The 24,278-nt window shown below is 40.9% G+C and overlaps 2 protein-coding genes across 20 annotated transcripts in view; one reads left to right on the top strand and one right to left on the bottom strand.

The window, feature by feature from the left end:
- Positions 1-11,005, top strand: part of nfixb (nuclear factor I/Xb) — a 151,869-nt gene extending 140,864 nt beyond the window's left edge. For 14 of the 18 annotated variants that reach the window (XM_074696809.1, XM_074696808.1, XM_074696812.1 and 11 more), the window contains 3 exons: positions 576-723; positions 2,493-2,584; positions 5,059-11,005. In XM_074696809.1, coding sequence (XP_074552910.1) covers positions 576-723; positions 2,493-2,584; positions 5,059-5,073 — 255 coding nt within the window. In that variant the 3' untranslated portion in view covers positions 5,074-11,005. The remainder of the gene's footprint in view (positions 1-575; positions 724-2,492; positions 2,585-5,058) is intronic. The other 4 variants (XM_074696824.1, XM_074696819.1, XM_074696822.1 and 1 more) reach the window with 1 other exon arrangement.
- A 2,739-nt stretch (positions 11,006-13,744) lies between these two features.
- rad23aa (RAD23 homolog A, nucleotide excision repair protein a) lies at positions 13,745-21,741 on the bottom strand. Of its 2 annotated transcripts, none has more exons than XM_074697269.1 (9): positions 21,444-21,741; positions 20,388-20,549; positions 20,076-20,278; positions 19,234-19,277; positions 18,858-18,985; positions 17,071-17,158; positions 16,388-16,518; positions 16,138-16,299; positions 13,745-16,046 (listed from the first exon to the last, which is right to left on the bottom strand). In XM_074697269.1, the coding sequence occupies exons 1-9, from the start codon at positions 21,507-21,509 to the stop codon at positions 15,933-15,935; spliced, it is 1,098 nt and encodes a 365-aa protein (XP_074553370.1). In that variant the 5' UTR covers positions 21,510-21,741; the 3' UTR covers positions 13,745-15,932. The 2 variants fall into 2 exon arrangements, with proteins under 2 accessions (XP_074553370.1, XP_074553369.1); XM_074697268.1 differs by having other exon boundaries at positions 16,388-16,521.
- Positions 21,742-24,278: the final 2,537 nt, after the last annotated feature.

Consider the following 24,278-nt stretch of genomic DNA (forward strand, 5'->3'; position numbering starts at 1 on the left):
TTTTGCTCCACCCAACCCCAGAAGTTAAAATCATCAGCACGTCAGTGAATCAGTCACGGCACACTTCAGCCAAAGCATACCCGTCATGTGTTGTGTCATCGTGTTTCTGTTTTCATCTCTAGCTGTTCTGATTTTAGTTGGAGTTTGGTTGTTTGGTGCTGGTACTGTTGGTGGTGTTGTGCTTGTGTAGACAAGTATTCTCCCATGGTTTTGATTTCTTGCCATCTTCCGGATGAACCCAGTCAATAATTTGCTCACTACCCTGCGCTACATCTCCTCCACCCACCAAGGACCACCCCTGTGGAACCTCACACCTCAAGCTCCCGCTCCCACTTCTGTCAGTTCCTGTGGTGATTATTATTTTTTACACCTCCATAAAAGATCCAGTCCACATACATCATTCCTTTGGTTATTGTTTCCCACTTCCCCCTCTCCCTCCTTCCACTACTGCCACCTCCCTCCCTCCCGTCATGGATATTTTTTTGGACCTGGCCTCCCTAGCTGCGTCCTCGTTTCATTCGGTGTCTGCGAATTGTCGCATGTCGCCCTCCTGACCCTGTTTGTGTTGTCTGCAGCCAAACGGGAGCGGCCAGAGCAAAATGCCAGGCTCCTTCTTGCTGCCTCCACCTCCCCCAGTGGCCCGCCCAGTGCCCCTCCCTATGCCCGACTCTAAACCCAACAGCACGCCCCCTGACGGCGGACTCACCTCGCCCGCATCTCCGTGTAAGTGACCCCGTGGAGACCGAAAAATACAATCTGAAATCCCAACCCTCACCTGTGAACAGACCCCAGCCATTGATCTTCCTCCAACTTGGTGCAATCATTGTTCCTGTGTATCCAGCATCTCACCTCCCCAAACTCCCAGATTGCTGTGGGGGCCAGCACAGGAAACACTGGAGCTTAGCAGGTTCAGGGTCACCAGAGGACTAACGGGATGTGTCTTTCATATTGGACTTTTCTGAGGCTCCTCAGGGTTCTGTATTGGGGCCCTTTCAGTTTGAGTGACACTTTTTGTTTTATTTCAAGAGCTGTGTAGTTTTAACCTCCTGATGTGATCGTTGCCTTTGTTAAGTGGCCTTGCCAGACCTAGCCTTGCTTTATTCTTTTTTTTTTCATGGTTGAAATATACACGTTTTCAGTTTTCAGGTCTTTTCCTCAATTGTTTTGGTTGAGCAGCTTTCAGGAGACACGAACTCTTAGTGACATCTGCTTCATTGAGTCTCTCTGGCAAATCTAATTGCTAGCATTTTACTACTCATTTAGGCTAGTTTCTGTCAACCATTGTACAGCCAAGGCTACAGTCTTGGATCCCTGCAGAGGAATGGAGTCCCTGGGAAACAAGTTGACTTTTTGGAGGCTGACAAACAATTGTTGTAAACGGTGCAATGGTGCAAAGAAAGGCTTACCTGGCACTGGATCAATATCAGAACTACTGTCTTTTTTTGTAGTATTGACTCATTCTTGTGGTTGTTTTTGATTCTGTGTGAACCAGAATAGGTTGTGTTTTAAAGGTAAAGGGTGCTGTCAGTCCTTTCGCACGCTTTCTCTCGCGGCACATTTGTCTTTCTCACTGTTGATAAGAGGGGCACTGGATGGAGCACTTTAATTTTATTGTTTGTAGCTTCCCTTCAAATGTAGTGTTTGCGTTCTTCCCACAGTCAGTGTCTCAAAGTCTTTTTATGTCTTCTGTTTGTGATTCCAGTTCCTAGAAACACATGGATGTATACTGTAAATGTCCATACACATAAAGTCTCAGATACGCTCCATTTCTGTCCCTCTCGTTTGTGTCCTTCCTTCTCTTTCCCCCACACGAACACACACATATATGCACCAGCCTGCACACTGCATCCCGAATCCCTATGAGAGATTGCAATGCTGGAGTCCATAGGGTACCTTACGCTGCCCTAAATTTGTCAGAGATTTTGATGCCAGTGGGTTTAAGATGTCCCCGACTGATCCTCGGTGTCAGGATGGTGTCCTCAATCACTTCCAGCAGTTTATCACCAGGATTTAATCACTCAGGAGATCTAAATTTGCATTTAAGAATCTAAGAGGCTTCCTCGTGGAGTTCTGATGACCTTGATGAAACATAGCAGCACTCTCTGAAGTTCTTGGTTATTATTTTGCTTTTTTATGGTAAAAACATAACTTGGTATTTTGTTCCTTTTTAATAAGGAGAGTATTTGTCCTGGCAAGGTGTGACACAAAATTATCTTACTCCTTTTTTTAAACTGTCATCTTTAAAGTTAGTAAACCTCGAAGGTTGTGATGAACTTTTCTTTCTGTAAAGATCAGTTAAGCCATTTTGTGCAAAGCTAAGCTAACAGCCCTCTGGCAGTATTTTTTACCACAACATATATAAGATTAAAAACTATGTGTCTTTTACACTTATGTGCTAGTTTGTAACTTCTCCTCTAAGTTTTCACAGGATACTGAAGAGCCAGATATCTTTATGTGTATTAATGTCTTTTCCTTTCCTTCTGTTTGTCTAGCATACTCCACGCCAGGCGCCACAGCTCCCAACAGGTTTGTCGGCATCGGATCACGGGACAACAACTTTCTGAACATCCCGCAGCAGACACAGGTAGGCACTCAGGCGTACTGATAGATTGTCTTTGTGTGAGGATAGAAAATGTTTCAGTTTTCATCACAGTTACTTGTCAAACTCCGGAAACGTATTAACCTCGTGGATGTATGCCAAAATATTTCTTATTCCCTCAATCCCTGAAACCTGCTGCTTGGTTTGCTTTCCTCTCTCAGCGTCTCGCAGCGTAGAATCAATGTGCGTTTGTACATCTGTATTTTACAGTGCCTGTGTGGTTTACCATATGTGCTCAACTGTTTATTTGGCACACATGGGGCCAACCATTCAGGCAGCAGGCATTCTCCCTCATCACCTCTTTCACTTCTTCTCCAGAATACCTGTTTTGCTTCTCTTTCTCTCTTCCTCAAGCTTTCCATCCTGGCCCTCACTTTATTTCTTTCTTCTTCTTTTTTTTTGTCTTGTACTTTCTCCTTTTTTAACCTTCTCTGTTCCTTCCCATCAGCCCTCTGCACTGTTTGTATGGCTCCGCTAATACCACAGCACTTTTCTCATTAGTGTCCAACCACACCCACCTGGAGCCAGATCCACTCCGCTCCTAAACATATGGAAACCATCTGAGAACTTCCCGGCTGATCCCCTCCCTCGTTTCTTTGCCCTGTGTTCCCTTACTTTTTCTCCCTCTGCATTTCTCTCACTTCTGATCTCTTCTACTTCTACGCTTATTGCATGCCTTTTTTTTTTAACCTGTCCCCCTGTCTTTGTCTTATTGTGAATTCAGCTTTTTAAGCCACAAGAGCATTACTGTGACAAAGGGCACTGCACTTTCAGGCAACATGGCCTAAGACTTAATCATTGTTCTTTGTCCATTCTAAAGACTTTTAAGGGTTTTGAGGTCAGGGCTGTGTTCAAACTGAAAAATAAAAACAATTTCTGTAGCGAAGTTCAGGCAAAAAGGCATGAAGTTGCTGTTTGAAAGAAACTTAAAATACAGAGAAAAGGTAAAAAAATCAAAGTGAAATCAGCGTTAAAAGTGAAAGTTCTTTTATTAGAAAGCAATATCAAGAGGAAATGCTCACAGAATAATAACTTTTCATAGAGCCGGCTGTGTTTACAGGGCCGCTCTCGGGGTTGAAGTGTTAAACAGACTTTGTTGCCTGATTGCTTATTCTCCAAACAAGACTTTTCTTCTTAAAAATAAATAAAATTTTCAAAAAAAATGTGTTTAAGTACACAGACAGAGGGATCTTATACATCTGGCTATTGTAATGCATTTTAATATGCTTTTCTTCAACAGCTCATTGATGTTTGATACCTCGACAGACGTGTCTGAGTTGTGGGTTTTTCTCCACAAGGCAAAACCAAAACACACAGCATTAATAGTTTTCATGTGTCTCTGAGAATCTGACATGAAAAGATTAATGGTTCTCTGAAAAAGATATATTGCCAGACAAAGAGCCTGTCACAAGTGTGAATGTGTTGACTGGGTGACGTGCTGACTACAGCAGGCTTTGTGTGCCCTCCAGTGGCCAAGTTTAGAAACTGCAGTCAGGGGGGAAGAAGGGAAACAGGATATCAAGTGAGCAGGAAAAGAAAGGAAATGGCGAGAATGGAGCGACTGAGAATCAACTCCTTACAGAAGTCACGGCTCAGCCGTCTCGTTACCCCCAGCAACCAGACATGATGTCATAGCTAGTTGATCTTGAATTTGAGAAGAGGTTGCTCAGGGGGTGGTACAGGAAAGAAAAGAGGGTGGTCACTGTCTGCTGCCAAGGATTTAGGGAGAGTGTTCACGGGAGATAGATGGATTGTGGTTGTGTTTGTAAGAGCACACACAGAAAAAGAGAAAAAGAGAGAAGTAGAGTAACTAATAAGGGAGAAGTCACAATGCCCAAGGCCTGCTGGGACAGTGCCCAGGGGAGTAGGGTAGCTGAGAAGTGCAGGAGGCAGAAGGGGGGTATTCATGCGACCTGTTAGAGTCAAACAAAACAAAAGCCTGCTTCCCTGGAGGCTCAGCGTAGTTTCCAGGGCTTGACTTGCAGAATGTTGGCGCACTAGTCCATCGTGCCAGATCCTGCAGGCCAAGCAGGGCAGCCAACAACAGCGACAGTGACCCATTTTTGCTCCCTGCTCACACTGAGCCGGAGAAAACCCAACAAGAAGATGCTGCAAGTGACAGGGAGCGCCAGACTGCTACCCCCCTGCTGCTGCTCGGCCATTATTAGCCCTTCACTGCTCGGCCAATCTGAAGATGTACTGTCCTTGAGTCCAGAAATGGACAGAATTGATGTTAATAGCCGGGCTGGTGGCCCAGACTACTGTTATTACTCACTGTTTAAGGATGATGACGGCCAAACGTCAAGGAGGCAGCTTCGCAACCTTCATGGTGTCTTCTTGTATGCATATATGTTCTTTTTCTCTCATGTTATCCTGCATTTGTGTATGCTCTTTTTACTGGTTGTGACACTGACTTGATCTCCTCCTTCCTTCCCCTCTTTCCCTTTTTCTCTTTTCAGTCTTGGTTCCTCTGACAAGATCTGTGTACAAACCAGCAACTAGAATGCTTTTACAATCGGAAATAGAAACAGAGAAACAGCCCGCAGGATGAAAACTGTCCTCAAACAAACCACAGACCGACCCTGACAGAACGTCTCACCTGATACAAAATATTACCACACAATGCAGGAAATTCCAGCAACATTATGCTTATAGAGGAACTCTGGACTCATTAACCCAGTCAGAGGGAGGACCCATTTGGAGCAAAAGATGGATGGATGAATGGGAAGATGAATGAATGGACAAGAGGATGCCAGGATAAAGAAGGGGTGAGGGGACAAGTGGCAGCGAGCAGGCATCTCTCCTGAAACCAGCACAACACGGCAGTAACACAGGAGGATCCTGGGGAAGAAAAAAGCGGTCAGCTCTTCCTACGTTGTGAGGATAAATCGCTAAGAAGCTCAACTTTCCAACCAAAAAAATAATAACAAAACAGATTTAACATTTTCGCTCCAAAGCTTCAACTTTAATGAATCCACAGCCAGATCAAAGAAAAGGCACAATTTGGTTTCCAATACAAGCTGCAGTCCATGCTCCTGTGATGTCTGTCATCACCAAAAAATCTGACTGACCATTGTCTGTCCCTCTGAATGACTCCATAAAGTCCCCGTATCCTACTACTAACTCCAGAGAGACCATGCCAAAACTTATGTTGATTAAAGGTTGCACTAGAAGCTGAATCAATTAACACTAATCGAAACGATGTGCACTATTTACCTACAAGGCATGGGAGGTAAACCACACTTGTCTTTCAAGAGTTTTAAAGAGGAAACACAAGGTGCTCTGAACCCTTGTGTGTCCTCAACCCCCATATTTCAGTTTGACAACTCATTGGCCTTCTCTTCTTCACACACACACAAACACACACACGCACACACCCTCAAATGACTCACAAACAAAAAGATGATATAATCTGTGCCATGACCACAGTATGTACACGTGGTAACACACAGACCTTTTAGATTGTAGTTCTCATAGGTGGTGTTGGTGGTGGTGGTGTGTTATCTTCACATGCATACAGTAAGCCCAGTTTACTCTAGCTACCTATCTGAAACAAACATCACACACACTGAAAAATCCCAGCGTGAGAACAGCATAACTGACAGTTTCCACAACAGTTTCCTGACAATAGACAGCAGCTACCAGTTCCCCCTTGCCCTTTAGTAATTTAGCTGAATGATTTTGTTATCTCGTGTGTTCTCTTATTTGAATTTATTCCTTTTTGGATTTGTACTATTTTGTAATTGTTTTGTATTTGAATGACAGCACCTTAAAGAGAAACACAGCGGGAGGTGGGATGCTATAGCGGCGTAGACAGGGTGGTTAGCTGACCTTGATCCAGTAGTACACACAGAACCTTACAGAAGAAGAGAGGCATTTTGGGAGATATTTAGTTTATCGGACAGACTTGGATAAGAAGATTGGCACCACTCTCATGTTAAGGCTTCACTGAGTAGCAGGTAGCGTAGCTTAGCAACAAAATCAACATTTGCCCCCACCTTGAGTATTCCTGCTAGGCTAAGCGGCTGTTTGTGATCGCTTCTACACAGCATAAAAACCAAGCCTGAAATTATGAGGAAATGTAGAAGTGCTAAAACATGCAGTTTATGGAGTGTCCACTTGAGGCTGGCTCTGGAAGTAGCAGAAACCACCTACACACCAAGCCAAAAAGCCATCTCCACAGCAGAAAGAAACATGTTTACAGCCTGGTACAAAAAAGATCGCCCAATCGGTCATTTCATTATTGGCACACACTGTATGGAGGTGAATTTTTACTAACTCTGCAGTTTAGAAGATATTAAGAACTTGAGTTCTCCTTATCAGAGGCTTAGCTTCGCTAATTGACAGACCACTGCCCTATAGCTGTGAGCAAGGAGGCTCAAAGCCCGCCCCATTACTGATATGAACCCTGTCGACAGTTTGCTTCCAAACTCTGTTTCAGAAACAGACAGGTGATGTCATGGCGTCTATGTGTATTTTTTTGTACAGTCTATGGTAAAAACATGAGAGTGATGTCCATCTTCCTGCTCAATGCTGCACAAGACATCATTTTTGTATCTTCCCAAAAGTGTCAAACTTCCTCACTGTTTGTTCCCAGTGCCAGATAAACTGTACATTAAGACCACACAATGAAGGGTTTGACAATCACAGGAAGCTTATTTTCTGAGCACTTACTTGACAAAAAAAAAAGCTAGCCACATCTGCTTTTTGCACCATGGTGCAGCTGGTGACTGGTGGCGTTGGTGGTGATTTACGAGAGAAACAGAAGTGAGGAGGACAGAAGGTTGCTGAGGATGGGACCCAGAGTTAAAAGAGAGTTCGCTCTTCTTTCTGTCTCCCTAAAGTTTACCCTGTTGTTTACACTCCCAGACAGGCTGCTGCTCCAAGAGCAGAGGGAGCCACACTGTGGAGCAAAATGAATATGTGACATATCTGGCTGTTTTTTTCTGAGAGGGAGCAAGGGCCTCGAAGGCTAGCAGTAGGAGGATATCACCCATGTGCCGTGTTTGTCTTGGTGCACAGGATCGAGTAAAGGATATCAGTTGCTACGGTAAAACCCACCCCTACACACACAGACGCACACACCAGCACTCCCCTCTCGTGAGTCAATGAGCCCTTAATGATCAAAACTGCACTAAAACAATCATGCCAGCCAACTTGTGATTTTTTTTTATGTAACAGTAGATGGACCACCGAGAAGTGTTTCAAATCAGTGAATGTGTCGCTGGAAACACATTTCTAATAGAACGTATATTTCCACTTCTTAAACACACACGTCCCCTGTGCCCGACTGAAATCAAAGGGAAGTCTTAAAAATAGACAATCTGAGGAGCCCTTTTTGCTTTGAATCATTTTTCAACCATCGGCCCATACATCTTCTGACTGATTCAGTTATCTCCTGTCGAAATTTACAGCCACTCACCCAACCTCACAAAATAACTGGACTGCCTGGCCACGTTCTTCACTGCAGGGAAACACAACATAGTTGGCCAACCGACTGGCGACCATCTCATCAGCTTCGTAGAGAGAACTAGCTCTACCGAGTAAGACGTTAACGACAGCTAAGGTGATTTCTTTTCTAATCTATGGAAGTGCCTCTGTATTCCCATTATGCAATTTGTCAAACATGAATTCAGGTTCTTTTTTCTCACATATAAGCTATAGTGAATGGTGAAAAATTTATGTCAGGAGAGGGAAAAAAAACAGTGACAGCTCACTAGATAATCGCAAGCATCTTTATATATAATACACATATATATTTATAGATATATACTTTCTTTTTTTTTGCAAGATAAGCTCTGTGGCAGTCTAGTTATTTTTTGAAGCATGGCGTACATCGCACAGTCATAGGATGCATCTTTAAAACAGCTGATTAGAGCTCGAGTACCAGCCTCTAAACCCACACTCGCATTAAACGACAGAAAATGAACAAATTCACAGCAAACAAAAGAAACATCGAAAAACAGACAGTGATGATAATGTAGTTGAGGTTTTCAAATAAAAAAAAGGATTAGGTTTTGTTGTTTTCTTTCTTGTTTTGATGGGAAGTATTGTTCTTGAAACTAAATGATGTATGTTGATTGAGCCATGTGCAATGCCTTGGTAGAGGAATTGTGTTTGTTAGCGATTGTTTGAGGGTGTCATGAGAAAAGAGGGGGGAAAAAAAACCCTCAATGTTTTTTTGTTGTTTAAGTCCACATGCTCTGGGACTCTAAATATGAGCGCAGCGAGTAAAAGTGATCCCAGTCTTTGTAAGTAAGATTGGGGAAATTGTTTTTATTTTATTTTTTTCCTTTTGTGACTTTTTTAAGAAAAAAAAAACTTCATTTCTAATCATTTGTTTTCAGAATGTGGGAGGGCTGAAGGAACAATTTTGCAACTCTTAAAATATATATCACTATGAAAACTGGTGCTTTCATAAAGAATAAAGTACATTCAGTCTCTATTATACATAAATAATAAACAAAATTAAGTGTTAACATAAAAAAGCAAATTTTAGGAAACATGCATTATTCTATTTCTCTTTTTGTATTTAGCGAGGGGGGAGGGGTTCATTGTATAAAAAGGCTGTTGTGACAAAAGGCATTTTTCCCTCCCAACCTTTACACCATAGCAGAACGTTCAAAAACTCAAATGTGTTTTTTCCTGGCTCTTTCAACTTGTATCCAATATGATAATGAATAAATGATCCTGATGTGGGACTAAGACAAGATCTTCCCCAGTTTGGGAGATGCAAACGTATGGATCCCCTTTAAGAGCGGACTAAGACAGTCGTGGATTTAAGATGTCTGGTGAGAGTGAGAGTTTGGATCTGGTTTGAGCGGCCTCTGTCTTCTCAGCTGATCATCAGTTCAAGTGAACCTATCCCCCCTCTCTCCCCTCTTCCTCCTCCCCTGAATCCCCACCTCCCACTGTAAATGATTATAAATATTTGTTTGGTGATGTAGTGTTTTAGACTCAGAGCATCTTAAAGGTTGTCCCTAAAAAGTGCCTTTTGTTCACAGATTCCATCTTGTAATCCTGAGTGCCCATCTCAAAAGAAAAAAGTCCCCTCCTTCATGCTTCTATATCTTTCTCTTCCTCTTCTCTGAGCTTTTTAAAGCAGTATACATAGTACTAAAGGACATTGGTGTGATTTAGTTCCTCTTTTTATTGTTGAATAATTAAGAAAAGTATAAAAAGCCACAAAAAAAAAGATTTTCTGTCTTGCTTCTCTTCCTCTGTATCTTGTCTTCTGTCTATCTTGGACACTGGAGTAGTCTGTAGCCGCGTAACCCTCCCTCCCTCTTCCTCCTTCCCCCCTTCCTTTCTCTCTATCCCTGAACGGTGGGGTTTTATAAAAAGAAAAAAAAAAGAATACGCTAAGATTTTTTTGTCTGAGCAGAATGCAGTTAGCTCACATGTTATTCTTGTCTGTACGCTTCACATTGTATTACCATACCCATCTCTCTTCAGCTTCTCCATTCAACAGCTAATGTAAGTGAACAAGTTACACCACGGGGCTCTGGGCCGTGCTGGGGACGGGGAAGCTGGCTCAGGAAAAAAGACCCTAGTTTTTCCCAGATAAGGGAGAAAAACACTAACAGGAAAATTCAGAGTTTGGACTCTGGCGAGGGGAGATGACCAGTAGGTTTGCTTGTGTAGGCAGGTTTTTTTTTTTTACCTATTTATGTTTTTATGATTGATTTCCATTTTCTTTTTTTTTGTTTTAATCTTTGTTTCTGTGCATTGTAGCAGCAAGACGACGCTGCGTTGACATTCAGTTATGCACCTTTCTAGTGGTTGAACGAGACCAGCTATTCAAAAGAACAAGAACAATTTAAGCACCTTATAAGTGGACTGGTTGCCGTGTCAGAGACTGAAAGGCTCAGATCCAGCACAGTGACAAAGAGATGTTACTGTTTGATGGACACCACCTGCAAAGTGGTGTGCTTCCAAAAGCTGAGATAACACCTTCAAATTCCACCAACAAATCTGATTCTAGATTTTGATCGGATGAAATTCATTTTTTTTTCTTTTTCAAGCCAATGAAGCCAGCAGCAGTATTACAAAATCCAACTCTGACAAAGAAAAGCAGCACAGAGGAGAAGCCATATCAAAAAGAGGTGCAAGTTGCACCATTCAAAGAGCCCAGTCGCACCCTGCGGCAAAACTCATCCGCTTTTTTTCTTTTTCTGTAGTTTCTTTGAAAACATTGCGTAGGGTAGCTGGTAAGTGACATAAAGACAGAGCCCCCTGGTCAGCTGACCCCTCAGATCAGTCCTCCTCTTCCTCCTTTTCGTCCCTCAGAGCAGTGTCCTATCCTCGCACGCACCCCCCAGAGCCCATGGTGAAATGCATGTGTTAATTACAGTTTCTTTTCCATAATAATAATAAAAAACAGTTTGAATAGAGCAACCCCTTTACTTGATTGAATAAAAGGATGTTCTTGACTGTATTGTGTGTCTTTGCTCTGTTTATTAATTTGTCACTACAGGGGAGAAGCAGCCATCAAAACAACGGGTCCAAAATATCCACTGGAACTTATTAAAGTGATAATAATCCTCTTCTGTACAGATCTCAGTTTATCAAAGATTTTTGTGTTAAAAGATCAAAGGTCAGGCAGAGCAAATTAGTGCAACTTCAACAATATTCTGCCTCAGGTTGTCATTAACACATGAGCATCACACCTTACAGATCTATGGAGGAGCATTAGGGAAAGAAAAGTCCAATATTTTTTTAATTATAGATGCATTTTTTTCCAGTGGCCCCAATACTCTTCTGTGCAGATCTCAACATTTAGTCACAGATACCTGGACCTGAAATTATCGGTTTACTTTGTAATCAGAACAACTTAAGCGAGCGCCTTCTTCAACATGTGAACGAGTAAGTGCTTAAAATTACCTCTTATAAATTATAAGTCAGTGTTTTAATGTCTTCATTATGTGCTTCAATGGCACATTAATTTTTGTACCTGACAGCTGTTCATATGGAAACAGTTAGAAATGACTGGACACTAATCAAACAACTATTTTGATGGACATGCCTTTAGTATTTGTAGTGGTATGTGTCACAGTGTGTGTTGTGACATTGAGGAATTAAAAGAACAGGTATTGATGCTTGTTTCATTAAGGGTGAGTGACGTCACTGGTGATGTCACTCACCCTTCCCAGGTAGAATTATAGAGGTTCTGTGTCTGAGATGTCTGACTCCTCAAGCTCAACACATTTCTGCACAGTTGTACCATTTAGGACAGGGGTCTCCAAACTTTTTCCCGTCAGGGCCAAACAACTTTCCCTTCTCTGATGGGGAGTCAGGGTCTTTATTTTTTCTTTTTTTTTTAAGTGTGATGATCACAGAGGTGTCCAAACGTAAAAATGTATTGTTATTAATAACCCTTTCTAGGATCTTGACAGGGGGAAAAAAAGAAAATAAATAATAACACCATAAGTAAAATTTATAACACTATTTATGAAATAGATAATAACCAAATAACCCTTTTCAGGTTTTTCTGAGAAAAAAAGACCATGAAATATTAACTTTCTTGTAGACACCGCTGTTTGCAGCTCTCTCTCATTAACTTCACTGTGAAAACCAGAAAGCAAGCAGGCTAAGAAACCAAACTAAGTGATACAACACCTATCACCACAATACATTTCACTACCAGTATGGTTGTATAACAGGATTTTTTTTTTTAAGGGAGGGTTTCAGATAGGGCACAAACTGAAGAAGGGTTGAATAGAAAGTTACGTTTTATGCATGTGTAAGTCTCGATCACGTGACCAGACTGAAAAAAAAAAAATCATAATGCATCTCTGGTATTGTTCAGGGGGCCGGGAAAAATGTGGAGGCAGGCCGTATCTGGCCCCCGGGCCATAGTTTGGGGACCACTGATTTAGGACTTCCTAGGTACCAAATTGCAAAATTCACTACATGTCATTTACATGTCACTATGGGTCAATCCTTTTTGGAAAAAAAAAAAAAAAGCTAAATCCACAAGTTTAAAAAAAAAAAAAAACACACACACACACACACACACACACACACACAAGATTCGTACATCATGGAAATAAATTATGTTTGACTGCAACTTGGCGCAGATTTTTTCACAGCAAAAATGAACTAACATATAAATAAATAAATAAAATCTTTGTATTAACAAATTTAAAGCAATGAATAATAACAACAAAGAGTGAAAGCAAATCAAGAGCATCATCCATGTCTTGACCCAGAAAAAGCAGACAGCTGCAGTGTCTCATTCATCATCACCATTGGAATAAATAGGCCTATGTATAAAAAAAATATCTCTCGCATAATACATTTATTTATGTTCATGCATAAGTTTGGCCTGTTTGAGAGAAAGATAAAGATCAATTCACTTAGTGTTTACATTATTCATCATGAAAAAACAAAAATTTAAATAAAACACTGAACCCTGCTTAAAGTTAAACTATAAACATTGTTCATGAGTCAAACAGGGATTAAAAACCTTTCTGCCGTTGGTAACTGCAAACAACTGTTCGATGCGCGCGCTCGTGGTTCTGCTCCCCATTGGTCAGTTTGGATGATTGACACCGCTATAGAACCGTCAGAGCCAATAGAATCACGTTGGACCCACCTTTACTTCAATCCCACCATAAGTGATCCAGGAGGAGGCAAATATATGTCACAGATATATGTACGTAATGATGAACGGACACCTTCTTCCAATCAAACAGCTTGAACAACTTTGAAAAGTGGTCGTAGTTGTGGCTTTTAAACGTGAATATTGTATCACCGGTGGCTCCTGGGGACGTCAGGAAAGAAGAGGTTTAAATGCTGCTTTTATTTAATTTGACCCGCTGCTGGCTTTGAAGAGTGAGAAATAAGTTTTTCCTCCCACACTTTCGTGGTAAAGATTACCTCAAAACTTTGCTGATGCTAATGCTGGGTGCAACCACCTGAGAAATCTTGCGTCCACTGCTTTCTTCCCATGCATGCTGGGATAGCAATGCTGAATTAACCCACTAGAGGGCGACAATAGTCCCTACTCCAGTCTGTGCAGTGAGACTGTGCAAAACACATAATTGATGTGTAATGAAACATAAATCAGTCAAAAAGAAGATGATACTGAGTAATAATTCTCGTCTTGGGCTTCCACGCAAACACAAGTTGACACTGAACACATTTTGCTTTTACAGTTTTCGTTTATGGAGAACCCTTGCAGTCGAAACAAACATTTGCAACACATCCCCACCACGCATACCACAACCAGGCCAGCAATTACAACAATAAGCTTCATAATACCACACACTGCAGTGGACAATGGGCCCGATATGGACATACAGTGTGATGCTGACGGATTAGTTCTCCTCATTTCCTGCTCTGTGTAAAACTGAGCCAAAAATATGCAAAATGTAGCCTGCACAGATTGCATTCCTGTGGACTTTTTTTTGTAATTACTTAAACTAAACATGTAATTATTTTGAACGAGGGGAGGAAATTTGCAAGGAAAAAGAAGGCATTTGACTGACGTTTATAGCCCCGAGTCTTAGCGCTGAGGATGAACAGTTACATGATTTATTCAGTGTTCATGATGATTTGCATATAAACTACTCTACATATTCTGATATGAAACTATATTATTAAATGGATATTTGTAACCCTAAATAACAGTCCTTATAACCCTTCTTCCCCAGAGTAAGACACTCAAGACTTAAAAGAAATCAAAAAGCTCACCAAGAGCACAGCCACATTTTTTTTTGAGTTCTCTTTGTAGTCCACAGAGCTTTTTGAATTAGTTTTGTGTCTTTGTAGTCTGTTTACTTTCTGTAAAAGTTGTTTAGAATACTTGAGGTTGTCTGTCTCTTTGAAGTAACATTTTTTTTTAGTTTTGTCTCTATAGTCTGTCCTCCTGTTTCTTTGATGTCATTTTGTCTCTTTGTAGCTTATTCTTCTGCCTTTTCTAAATCTCTTTTATCCCTGTCTCTTTGTAGTCATTAAGTTTTGTACATCAGAAAATTGTCACACAGTGCAGTTTTAGGTTTGTCTTTGTCATACCTCACATTCGACAAGAAGTATACCGTCAAAATAAAATGACTGCTTAATCTGACTCTACTCATCGGACATTGGACAAGTTAGTTATTCTTTCTTGTCATTTAAAACCTGCAGACATCCTCCCCCCTTGAAAATTAAAAAAAAAAAGTAATTGATTCTTGATTTTTGACATCAACTAGTTGCAGAATAACCATGATATAACATCTTCAAGGTTGAAAACTTGCTGAAAATTTGATTCCCCTCGTACTGTGGCTCAAAGCTTTGCAGACTCAGAAAAACATGCTGTGAACACTGTTTTTACCACATTAGTCCCTGTTTTTGGTCAAAAAATGTAAGGAATACATTTCATACATGGGCTGGATGCAGTGGTGTACTAGTAAGCTTACAAAAAAAAAAAAAAGAACCTAGTGTTGAAGTTGTACAGTTGTTTTTATGAGTAGTGTTGATTAGCACTAGAGGCTAGTAGAATACAGAAAATAGCTCCATATTCAAGTGACCTTGATAAGGAGGCACAGAATTTGCAGGTACTGTGATTGGCTGTGGTCTGTGCAGCCACCAATGAGAAACAAGTGAGAGTGACACAAAGTTAAAAAAAAAAAAACATACACTGTTCCCCTAAACAGACTGCTAAGACCCAACAACATGTCATATACAGTCTAGCACTCTCTGCCAATGTCATTCTTGGACGTACGTACATGAGGAGGTACATACAAGCGTTACACACACACTGATAATGTGGTCGCAGTGCAGTGAGGAAAATGTGCTTCCATACAATCCGGTTACAGCATTAACAAACTTAGAGAATGAAACTTGATTACTTTTTCAACTTGACTCTTTGCATCCATCTGCACAGTCACGCAGACATGTACTCACACACGCAGACACAAGCACTCACACTGGTTGCAAACCCATCACCCCCCACCCCTCCCACCCCACCCCACCTGCATCCCTTCCCTGGTGTTCACAAAGCGCATCTAAAATCAAAGTATAGATCTCCCACAGACAAACTCCACACATTCCATTGGAATTCACGTGGATTTTATCATACTTCTGCTCTCCCAACCCACTCGGATCTTCCTGCACACAATCTACACTTTGTGTACTTGTAACCCCATCATGACCTAACCCACCCAGACTCCTCTGCCCTGTCCCACCCCAACCCACCCACCCGCCCGCACCCCCCTGCTGGCTCTCCCTTCCCCTCCTTGGGTAGAGCTGAGGTTGGTGGCTGTACAGTAATTCAGGGGTGCAGTCTGTATGCTGAGCTGTAGAGGGGAGGTGTAGGAGGGAGGAGCAGGAAGGCAGTGATCTCTGCTGCTCAATCATCGTCCTGTCCCTGGTTGAGGAGAAAGTTTGCTGCCAGGTTCTCGTTCTTCTCGCAGGCGAAGTAAGCCTGGATCACCAGAGCCTCAGGAAAACCCAATGCTTTTAACTGTTCAGAGAAACAGAGCAAAGGGGGAAATGAGCAGGACGCAGAAAAGCAACACAACCTCATGAACTTTTTCTTTGCAGTGGTCACAGACCCTTTCGATGGCTTCCTTCTCCTGAGGTGTAACCTGGATATAATTGACAGGCGCGCCCTCATCTCCTGCTGCTCCCATCTCTCCTACCTCTGGCGCATCTCCTCCCTCTCCCACTGGTTCGTTAAGCATCTGGATGAACAGCTCCTGATGCTGGCTGATTTGCTGGAGGAAAAAGAAACAATGCTCTCCATCAGTGTTTTCTCACTCTGGGACGTTTTTTGGGGGGGAATAAACGTTAAATTTTTGTTACCTGTAGAAGTTGAGGGTTCTCCCGGCCCAGCTGCTGGAGCAGAGCTGGGAGCAGAGCAGGGTTCTGCTGGATGGCCTGTCTCATGTCCAGAAACTGAGGCTGGGTCCTCAGGAATGCAAGTGGGTTCTCTCCTGCTGGCACACAACATTAATGAACATTCACAAAGGAGTCAAATAATCTATTTTACTTTTTTGCATAGTACTTAAAGGTTGATGTGCTTAATATTTGCAACACGCACACATAGTTTTTTCATTAACACACTGAATTCCTCACATGGGACTTAAGAAGTTCAGTCACTATCACATCAGAGTATTTTGCCCTCCAACACTTTGACGTGAGGACTTTAGGAGCCGCAAACCACAGATCAAAACATCAACCTTTTGTTTCTTCAGATACTTCCTGACACTCTCTCGTACACTGAGCTATAATAGCGTGATGGAAAAACATTTGGTGACTAATGAGTCATGTGATGAGTCACTGCCTGCTGGTGTGGTTTTGCCAGTTATTGACCCAATTTCTACTCAGTAAATGAATCCAGACTTAACGGCAGTCACACGTTTTGATTATCTGGAGGAGGCTTTCCAGAACAAACCTGAAAGGAGTTCAAGTCCAGATGCTGGACAAATGGGTTTATTCTGATGCTTGAGAAACAGACGCGTAAAAGTAGACTGTGCATGTCTTACCCTCCGCTAGAGATGGGGCTTCTGTGGGTCCAGATGCGGGGGCCTGCACTGGGGGATTACTCTCCTGAACCGGGCTGCTGGGAATACCCTTGAAACATAAAAATACAACTGTTAGAAGAGCTGCAAACAGATCAGAACAGTTCAGGCCAGAGATCTTTGTTTTTTTACACAACTCTATGAACTTACTCTGAATCACTTCAGCTCTTTAGGAAAGTAACAGAGGGCTAAAACAACACTCCTTACAAAAGTTAAGTTCAGTTTTTTTGCTGTTTCAGGAGGGTGTTGATTTTACTTTAGGAGGGATTAGGGTCATTTTAACAAAGCAGTTTTCGGTTCAGTGCCATATTTGTAACAAATGTCTTTCATTATCTTAAGAGGATTATGGAAAATTTGTCAACAATAACATTATTTAGAGGATAGGCTTGTTTCCGTCAGAGGTGTACAGAGGAAAGTTTGGTAAATAAGAAGAAATGGAGCTTGTAATTGATCAAATATACTCAACTTTCAAACAGCAGATGAGCTCAAAAAATGACTTAAACGTTTTAGACCTTAACATCAGGCTACTCATAAAGTGACTATCTTACAGTAATCAAAACAAGAAAGATGAAGATATCTCTAGAGAGGAAGTGAGTAATTTCCTCACCAACAAGTCTAAAAGTAGAAAACACTCCAGAATAACGTCAAAACACTCTTCAGAGCCGTACAGCCTACAAGAGTGAATCATCCCATCATCCATCAGACCCTCAGCTATCTTTCATGCAACCAAAATGAGTGGCACTTTACGATAAGCATTATGAACATGTCACACACCCACAACACATGACTGGAGCTTGATGAACGTTAACAAAGCCAATAAATGAAGTGCCACTAAAACATGTAGCTTCTCGCTATATGTGTAACAAACAGCGCATTCTACCTCAAAACGTATCAGCAAAGAACTCCTTAAAGTCGCAGTGTGAATTAAAAAAAAACCTCACCAGTCATCAGAAAAAAAGTCAGATAGACCTGGACCTGTTTGCACGTCCAGTTGTTGCACAAACAGGACCATTAGTCATAACATACCGTTATAGGAAGGCCCATTTGGCTGTAGCATTAGCATGCATGACTGCCAAAAATTGTCAAACTGACTAGTTGCAGAACGTCATATGGAGAACTTTCTGGTAAAGCCTGATACAACAAATCTGACTTGTGTGTGCTCACTTCACATAAACAATTTAAACGTGGTGAGCAGCAATGAAGTCACTGAGAAGACCGCAAGAAAAATGTTTTCCGTGGAAGAAATGAAGATTTTATTCAAGAATGCATACAGGCCCAACATACTAGGATAAAAAGTTCAGGTTTGCTCGATCAATTTTAAGCCAACTTCTCCAAAAGAGCAAACAGTTGTAGTAACAACCACCACAAACCAATATGACCAATTAACAGGGTCACACGACAAACCGGAACACCACTTTTGTTATAGAATGAGCCGAGTCTTCCTTCCTACTTCAGCTTCCCTTTGTAGTGCAGACTAACGACGGTAACCACATTTAATTAATTAGTCGTCTCTCTAATCTCTGGAGTATTTTACCAGCTTGACATAAGAAGTTTGTAGTACACTCAGACAGAAGATAATAAAGGGCAGAACTTTCATTTCATTGTAAAATGACGTTGGAAAACAAAACAAATTCATACAAAACATCAGCGAGAATCACATTGGCATAATCGTTATTTGGATGATGTTAACAATCAAATATAATGAGAGATATTGAATCAATGACTTAATCCTGAGTGTGTGTGTGACTCACAGTAAGAAGGTACTCCACTGCTCTGTGCGGGTTGTTGAAACTGGCCCTTAGCGCAGCCACCACTCTCTCTCTTTCATAGCCCATACACATGATCTCCGTCAACATGGCCTCATAATCAGCTCCCGTCACTGAAAATAAAACACCAACAGATGACAAGGTTACTTACACATTAATCGTTTGCAAAACTGCAGAGTTTCACCACCTGCACATGAGCATTCCCTCGGTCCTGCTGTCAATTGTAAAATGTACTTAAAAAAAAAAACCCTGATCAAACAGTGAAACTCCTTTGCTGATGCTATTGCTGTCGCTTGGGATCCAAATGTTTTCTTTTGCATAGCAAATGATTGAAATTTGGCAGAGAATCATCATAACCCACCCAGAGCTGAGGAGGCATCCAAGCCCTGACTCCCACCGCTGCAGCTACAAAGAAAACAGAGGGAGAGTAAACACGAGACACATAGTGCATCATTTCTGTGATTCAAAAAAGAACAAACAGGAATAAGAGTAAAGATGCACAATGTTGACCGCTCAGTTTAGAATACCCACACATTCAGTCATGTAAAATCGAAGTCATGCAACAAATTACTCTATGGTGAAGTAAAAATACTTTCAAAATTTACATAAAAATTGTTCCTCAATCTTGGACATGTTGTAATATGCCAACAGATCGATAATTACACAAGCATTTTTTCAGCCTGTATTGGAACACATTAGCCAGAAAAGCTAACTGTTAACTTTTACAAACAATGTTGATACAGAGCAATTATTGGCATTTTAAAAAAATATCCTGATACTTACAGAAGCTTGAAGAGGACTATTTTTAGACTAACTTTGAGGCACAGATTGTAAATATTTGCTAAAGCTGTCTTGACATATTCTCAATGCTGTATTGTGTTCTCAGGGTAAACACAAGAATAAACGTTCTTAAAAAAGACGCAATCCAAAATTAAAAGTCAAGTTCATTACTGTAAAGATTTAGATCAGCTTAAGACCAAAATAAGTAAAAACTGATGAGAATAATTACTTGAAATATCAAGCTGTAACAATATAAGATATAAAAGTAAAAAAAAGTGTTCATTGTCAGCATCTCTGACAATAATCGCTCAGATTGTGTTTACATATGTTGTGAAATGTAATAAACGGCATCCATTTTCCGTACTTTTTTAAATTCCTTATCGTTTAAAAGAGGGCTACAATGCATAACAAAGCAGCTTCTACCTGGCTGGTTGTTGTTGTTCTGTGGCTGTGGCACTTTGCTCCTCTTTGGCCTCCTCTGGGGGAATGGGGATAGCTGCTGGAGTCAGGACTGGGGCTGGAGCGGGGTTTGCAGCTGGGGCAGCTGTTGACGTGCAGCCAGAGTCCTGTACAGGGGGCTTGGGGGCTTCCGAGACTGGAGGTGAGGTGGCAGCTGCAGGCTTAGCCTTTGGTCAGTTCAGATAAAGGTGTTGTTAGAAAGGAAATTTGTAATCAAACTGTAAAGAAACTGTAGAAATAACAATGTCATCACCTCGTGACACAAAAAGATCTCACCTTAGACACCATCACTACAACAAAACTCTTCTCGTCAATTTTGTAATCCTTAATAGGTGTGTTATCTTCCAGGATTTTTCCAGCATATATCAGCTTCTGCCCCGAAACAGGAAAGTTGTCTTTTCCTCTTTCTGCTTCTATCTTCTCTTTCAGGGCTTTCACCTGATAAAGAAAACAGAAATTATAACTGAAAACCATCGTGAAAACACTTTCCCTCTGCTCTCCTTGTGTAGGATGGTACCCCCAAGCTTTGTCTGACATTCCTGTTAGCTTCACGTTAAACTTTAATGCAAGTTTTAGTTGAAACAAAATGTCAGCTTGAGCTAATAACAATGGTATTATAATGCAGAGGAGTACTATAGCTGAGTCACAAGAGTATGAAGAGCTGAGGCATACGCAGTTATTATCAGGGTATTAACAGCATGACAGTGCCAAGAATGACTACGATAAAAGAACTTTGCTATAGGATTTCTTTTTTAGGATATCCGAGGGAAAGGTTAATTTAGTCATAATATTCTGAATACTATCCCAGTAAGGCCACTGACAGCTAGCTATAAATAATGTGACCATGCTAAAAAAAAAAACTTAGCTAGCTTCTTAGAACGTTACGAATGAAGCTAATGATAAGTGGTATTGCCATTAGCATTAGCAATCATAGCCTTTTAGACAGGTCGGGTTCATCATTTAAGTTGTAGCAAAGCAGGACAGTTCACATGACAAATAAGTGAAAAACATTTGTTAAAAGGAACCCAAAATCACACTTAAAAGATGAAAAGTTATTTGCATCCCGTCGCAATGACTTCGGTAACGGGCTGTTTGACTAGCCAAATGGCTAACGTTTGCTAGTCTCATTTTGCACTGTTTGGCTCATGTTTCACGCGAATCGCTTTCAAGTGGTGTTTGCTGTTTGTGGTATACTATCGGTTGTAACTACTTAAACTACCCCCTCATTGGAAATATCGAACAAAACTGTTGAGTGTTCACGTAAAGTTACAACATCCATCCCACAGCTAATACGGTAGGCTACAGTTAGCAAGTTAGCTAATAGCCACTCACCGTTTTTTCGGGATCTATCTCAATTTGAATAGTCTGCTGCTGCAGTGTTTTAAGCGTGATCTGCATGGTAGCGGTGGCTGACGTTGTGTCAGGTGTGCTTCAGATGGAGAAATAGTTGCTCGCTAAAGCAGTTAATTTGTTTCCAAAGTTGGCGTTTCTGTGAAGATAACAACTAGCCGAGAAATGTGTGTATCCATGAGCACTCAGCAAATCGCCATCTTTGGTGACAAGTTGGTGGTGCGGCGAGAATCGCTGTCCTGGAAAGTACGAGATCTCGTGCTGAACTACGCGACGATACCAACCAGTTCAACTTGGTACAAGTTTAAACCCGGCTACTTCTATTTGTAATATTTTGTCGCAGAGTGTTTTTTTTTTATTGTGTGTGTATCAGATACGAGATAATTGCTGTATATAAACATGTTTCCACTTAGTAAGAAGATAGGGATCGCCCATTAAAAACAAAAACATTGGATAAAATAAAGTATATACTTTAATTATGATCCAGTCTCCTTTGACACATCCTACAAAACAGGGAGTTCGTGAGGCTATAAAGAAGGGATAGAATGAAGCTTAAACACGCACAAGGATTAGACAGTCATGCTTTTAAAACACAGGGGGTTGAAATTTAAATGTGAAAATTACTCATAACAATGCACATCATAACATTTTTAAATGATGGATTTCGTATTTAAATTTTATTTTTTGAAAAATGCTCGGTGCATCATTGAAACTTTACTGTATATGAGATATCAACCGTCAAGCCCTCAGATTGCTCTGAACCTTTGGATAACACGAGAACAATTTGAGATTATTTTCATAAACGCTGAATATTCTAGTTCAAGAAAATACTGAAGGCAAACAAGAAAAAGAACAAGAAGACGTTGAGACAACAGGTCCTAAGAAGAGCTATGGATAGCAACATGAAGGAGCTTGAAACTCTCAAAGGAGATGTGAACACGCTTAATGTGCGGCTCAACCAGATGAAACAACTCTACCTCGACGAGAAGAATGACAGACTACGGATCACTGAGGAGTTGATGGAAACCAAAGAAAAACTCAAACAGCAAAAAAGACTCAAAGAAAAATATATTAACAGGTATGTGTGTAGTTATTGTTGTAGCATATGTCTAGCCTAATGCTGTTAAACTTTGATTTTATTTGATTTATTTACAGAGAGAAAGAAACGAGGAAAAAACTACAGTGCTTTGAGATGTACAGCTCGGAGAAAATTCTTTACAGAGTGAAGGCTGCCATCAAGGTGAGGAAAACCACCTGCCATAGAAAGAAGAGGGACCTCCAAGCAGGTTATGAGGAGCTGAAAGTTGCTTTCTTGATGAGCGAACAGCAGCATGAAGCTAAGCTCCAAAAAGAGAGGGAGAAAAACCGCCGTCTGCAGGCCAAAGTTGAGAAGCTCAAGGTTTACCACCGTGAGCTGAGCCTCAAATATGAGGCAGATGGCCTCTCTGCCAGACAGGAGACAGATATCAGCAACCAGCAGGAAGCCACCCAAGAGAAGGAAGGCCACAATGTGAGGCAGCTGGAGGAACTGAGCTGTCCGCTATGTGAGAAGCACCAAAAAATCCTGGAGCTCACCAACGAGCGGGAGGTGGTCAGAGGAAACCTCATGCCCCCTGTAAGTGAGGAGAAAATGTTCCTGGAGGAGAACCTCCCCAATACATCCTCAGCTGATCCCGATCCTGAGTCTGTGGGGGAGCCTGGAGTTCCTGAAAAGGCAAAGAGACCAGCTGTTTGAAAGCAAGCCAGAGATAGATGTAGAGAGAAGAAGTAATTCTTTGTTTCCAGAATGAAAACTAAAAAAAATATATGAATAAACATGCAAGAAAAAAAATGTGTTATTGTGCAGAGGTGAGTTATTGAGTTTGAAAAGAAGTTAAATTCCAGACCTGTGCCTTTTAGAAAATAATGCTTCCACATTGTCAGGTCCTTACAGTCTGTATTAAGATTTATAAGTGGTTAAATATCACATTTTAGCTATCTTTGTTACATATTTTTATATTTGGTCTGTTATAGTGGCAGAAATTTTATTTTTCTGCTGGACAGCCTGTGCCCGAGCCTGAATCTGCCTCCACAAAAAATGACTATTAATAATGATAACAATAATCATCATCATCATCATAACAACAACAACAACAACAACAACAACAATAATGATAATATTAATAATAATAATTATTAATAATAATAATAATAATAATAATAATAATAATAATAATAATAATAATAATAATAACAATAATACATAAGAAATAAATATGCACGCAAATATCTTATTATCGAGCATGTGGTTACTTGTTCTATAATATATAACTGAGAATATGACATCAAATGTTGAGCTTTGTCTCTCTTGTTCTGTTCCATACAAAAATGCTTCCATGTTTTTACTTTGAGGGCTTACAAAGACTAAAATGTATTTGTAAGTGGTCCCTTACATGTCATATTCCCTGCCTGAGTTGGTCAACCCTGTCTTGTGATTTCAGCAAAATGCTTTTGTTTGTCACAGACTTGAAGAGTTTGAATCAAATATTGACTTTACAAATCATATATTAAAGGTCCCATATTGTGCAAAAATCACTTTATTAAGTCTTTTAGTGAAATTTGTGGGTCTGGCTTTCCTCCCAGCCCACAAAATTTGATATTTAATGAAAAACCCTGTAGGGCCTACGTAGGGCTTGTGAATGTAAAATCCTGAACTAAAACGAGCTGTTTGGATTTTGAGGAGTTGCCAACGTTAGCGATTCCCTTTTTGACCAATCAGGAGCAAGTCTGACCTGATTGGTCCACCAGGGCAGATACCCCCAAACCCCTCCCCGCCGG

The sequence above is a fragment of the Halichoeres trimaculatus genome, unplaced genomic scaffold, assembly GCF_033239565.1.
Source record: "Halichoeres trimaculatus isolate MK-OKI-2021-1 unplaced genomic scaffold, fHalTri1.1 fHalTri1_scaffold_20, whole genome shotgun sequence".
Taxonomy (NCBI): domain Eukaryota; kingdom Metazoa; phylum Chordata; class Actinopteri; order Labriformes; family Labridae; genus Halichoeres; species Halichoeres trimaculatus.

What these genes read in the sequence shown, in the direction of transcription:
- rad23aa (XM_074697268.1), bottom strand. Translation starts at nt 21,509, where the DNA reads ATGCAGATCACGCTTAAAACACTGCAGCAGCAGACTATTCAAATTGAG. An exon ending in CAGTGGAGTACCTTCTTACT is followed by an intron (nt 17,159 to 18,857) that starts GTGAGTCACACA and finishes TTATGTTTCAAG; the next exon opens with GGTATTCCCAGCAGCCCGGT. An exon ending in AGCCCCATCTCTAGCGGAGG is followed by an intron (nt 16,522 to 17,070) that starts GTAAGACATGCA and finishes GTTGTGTGCCAG; the next exon opens with CAGGAGAGAACCCACTTGCA.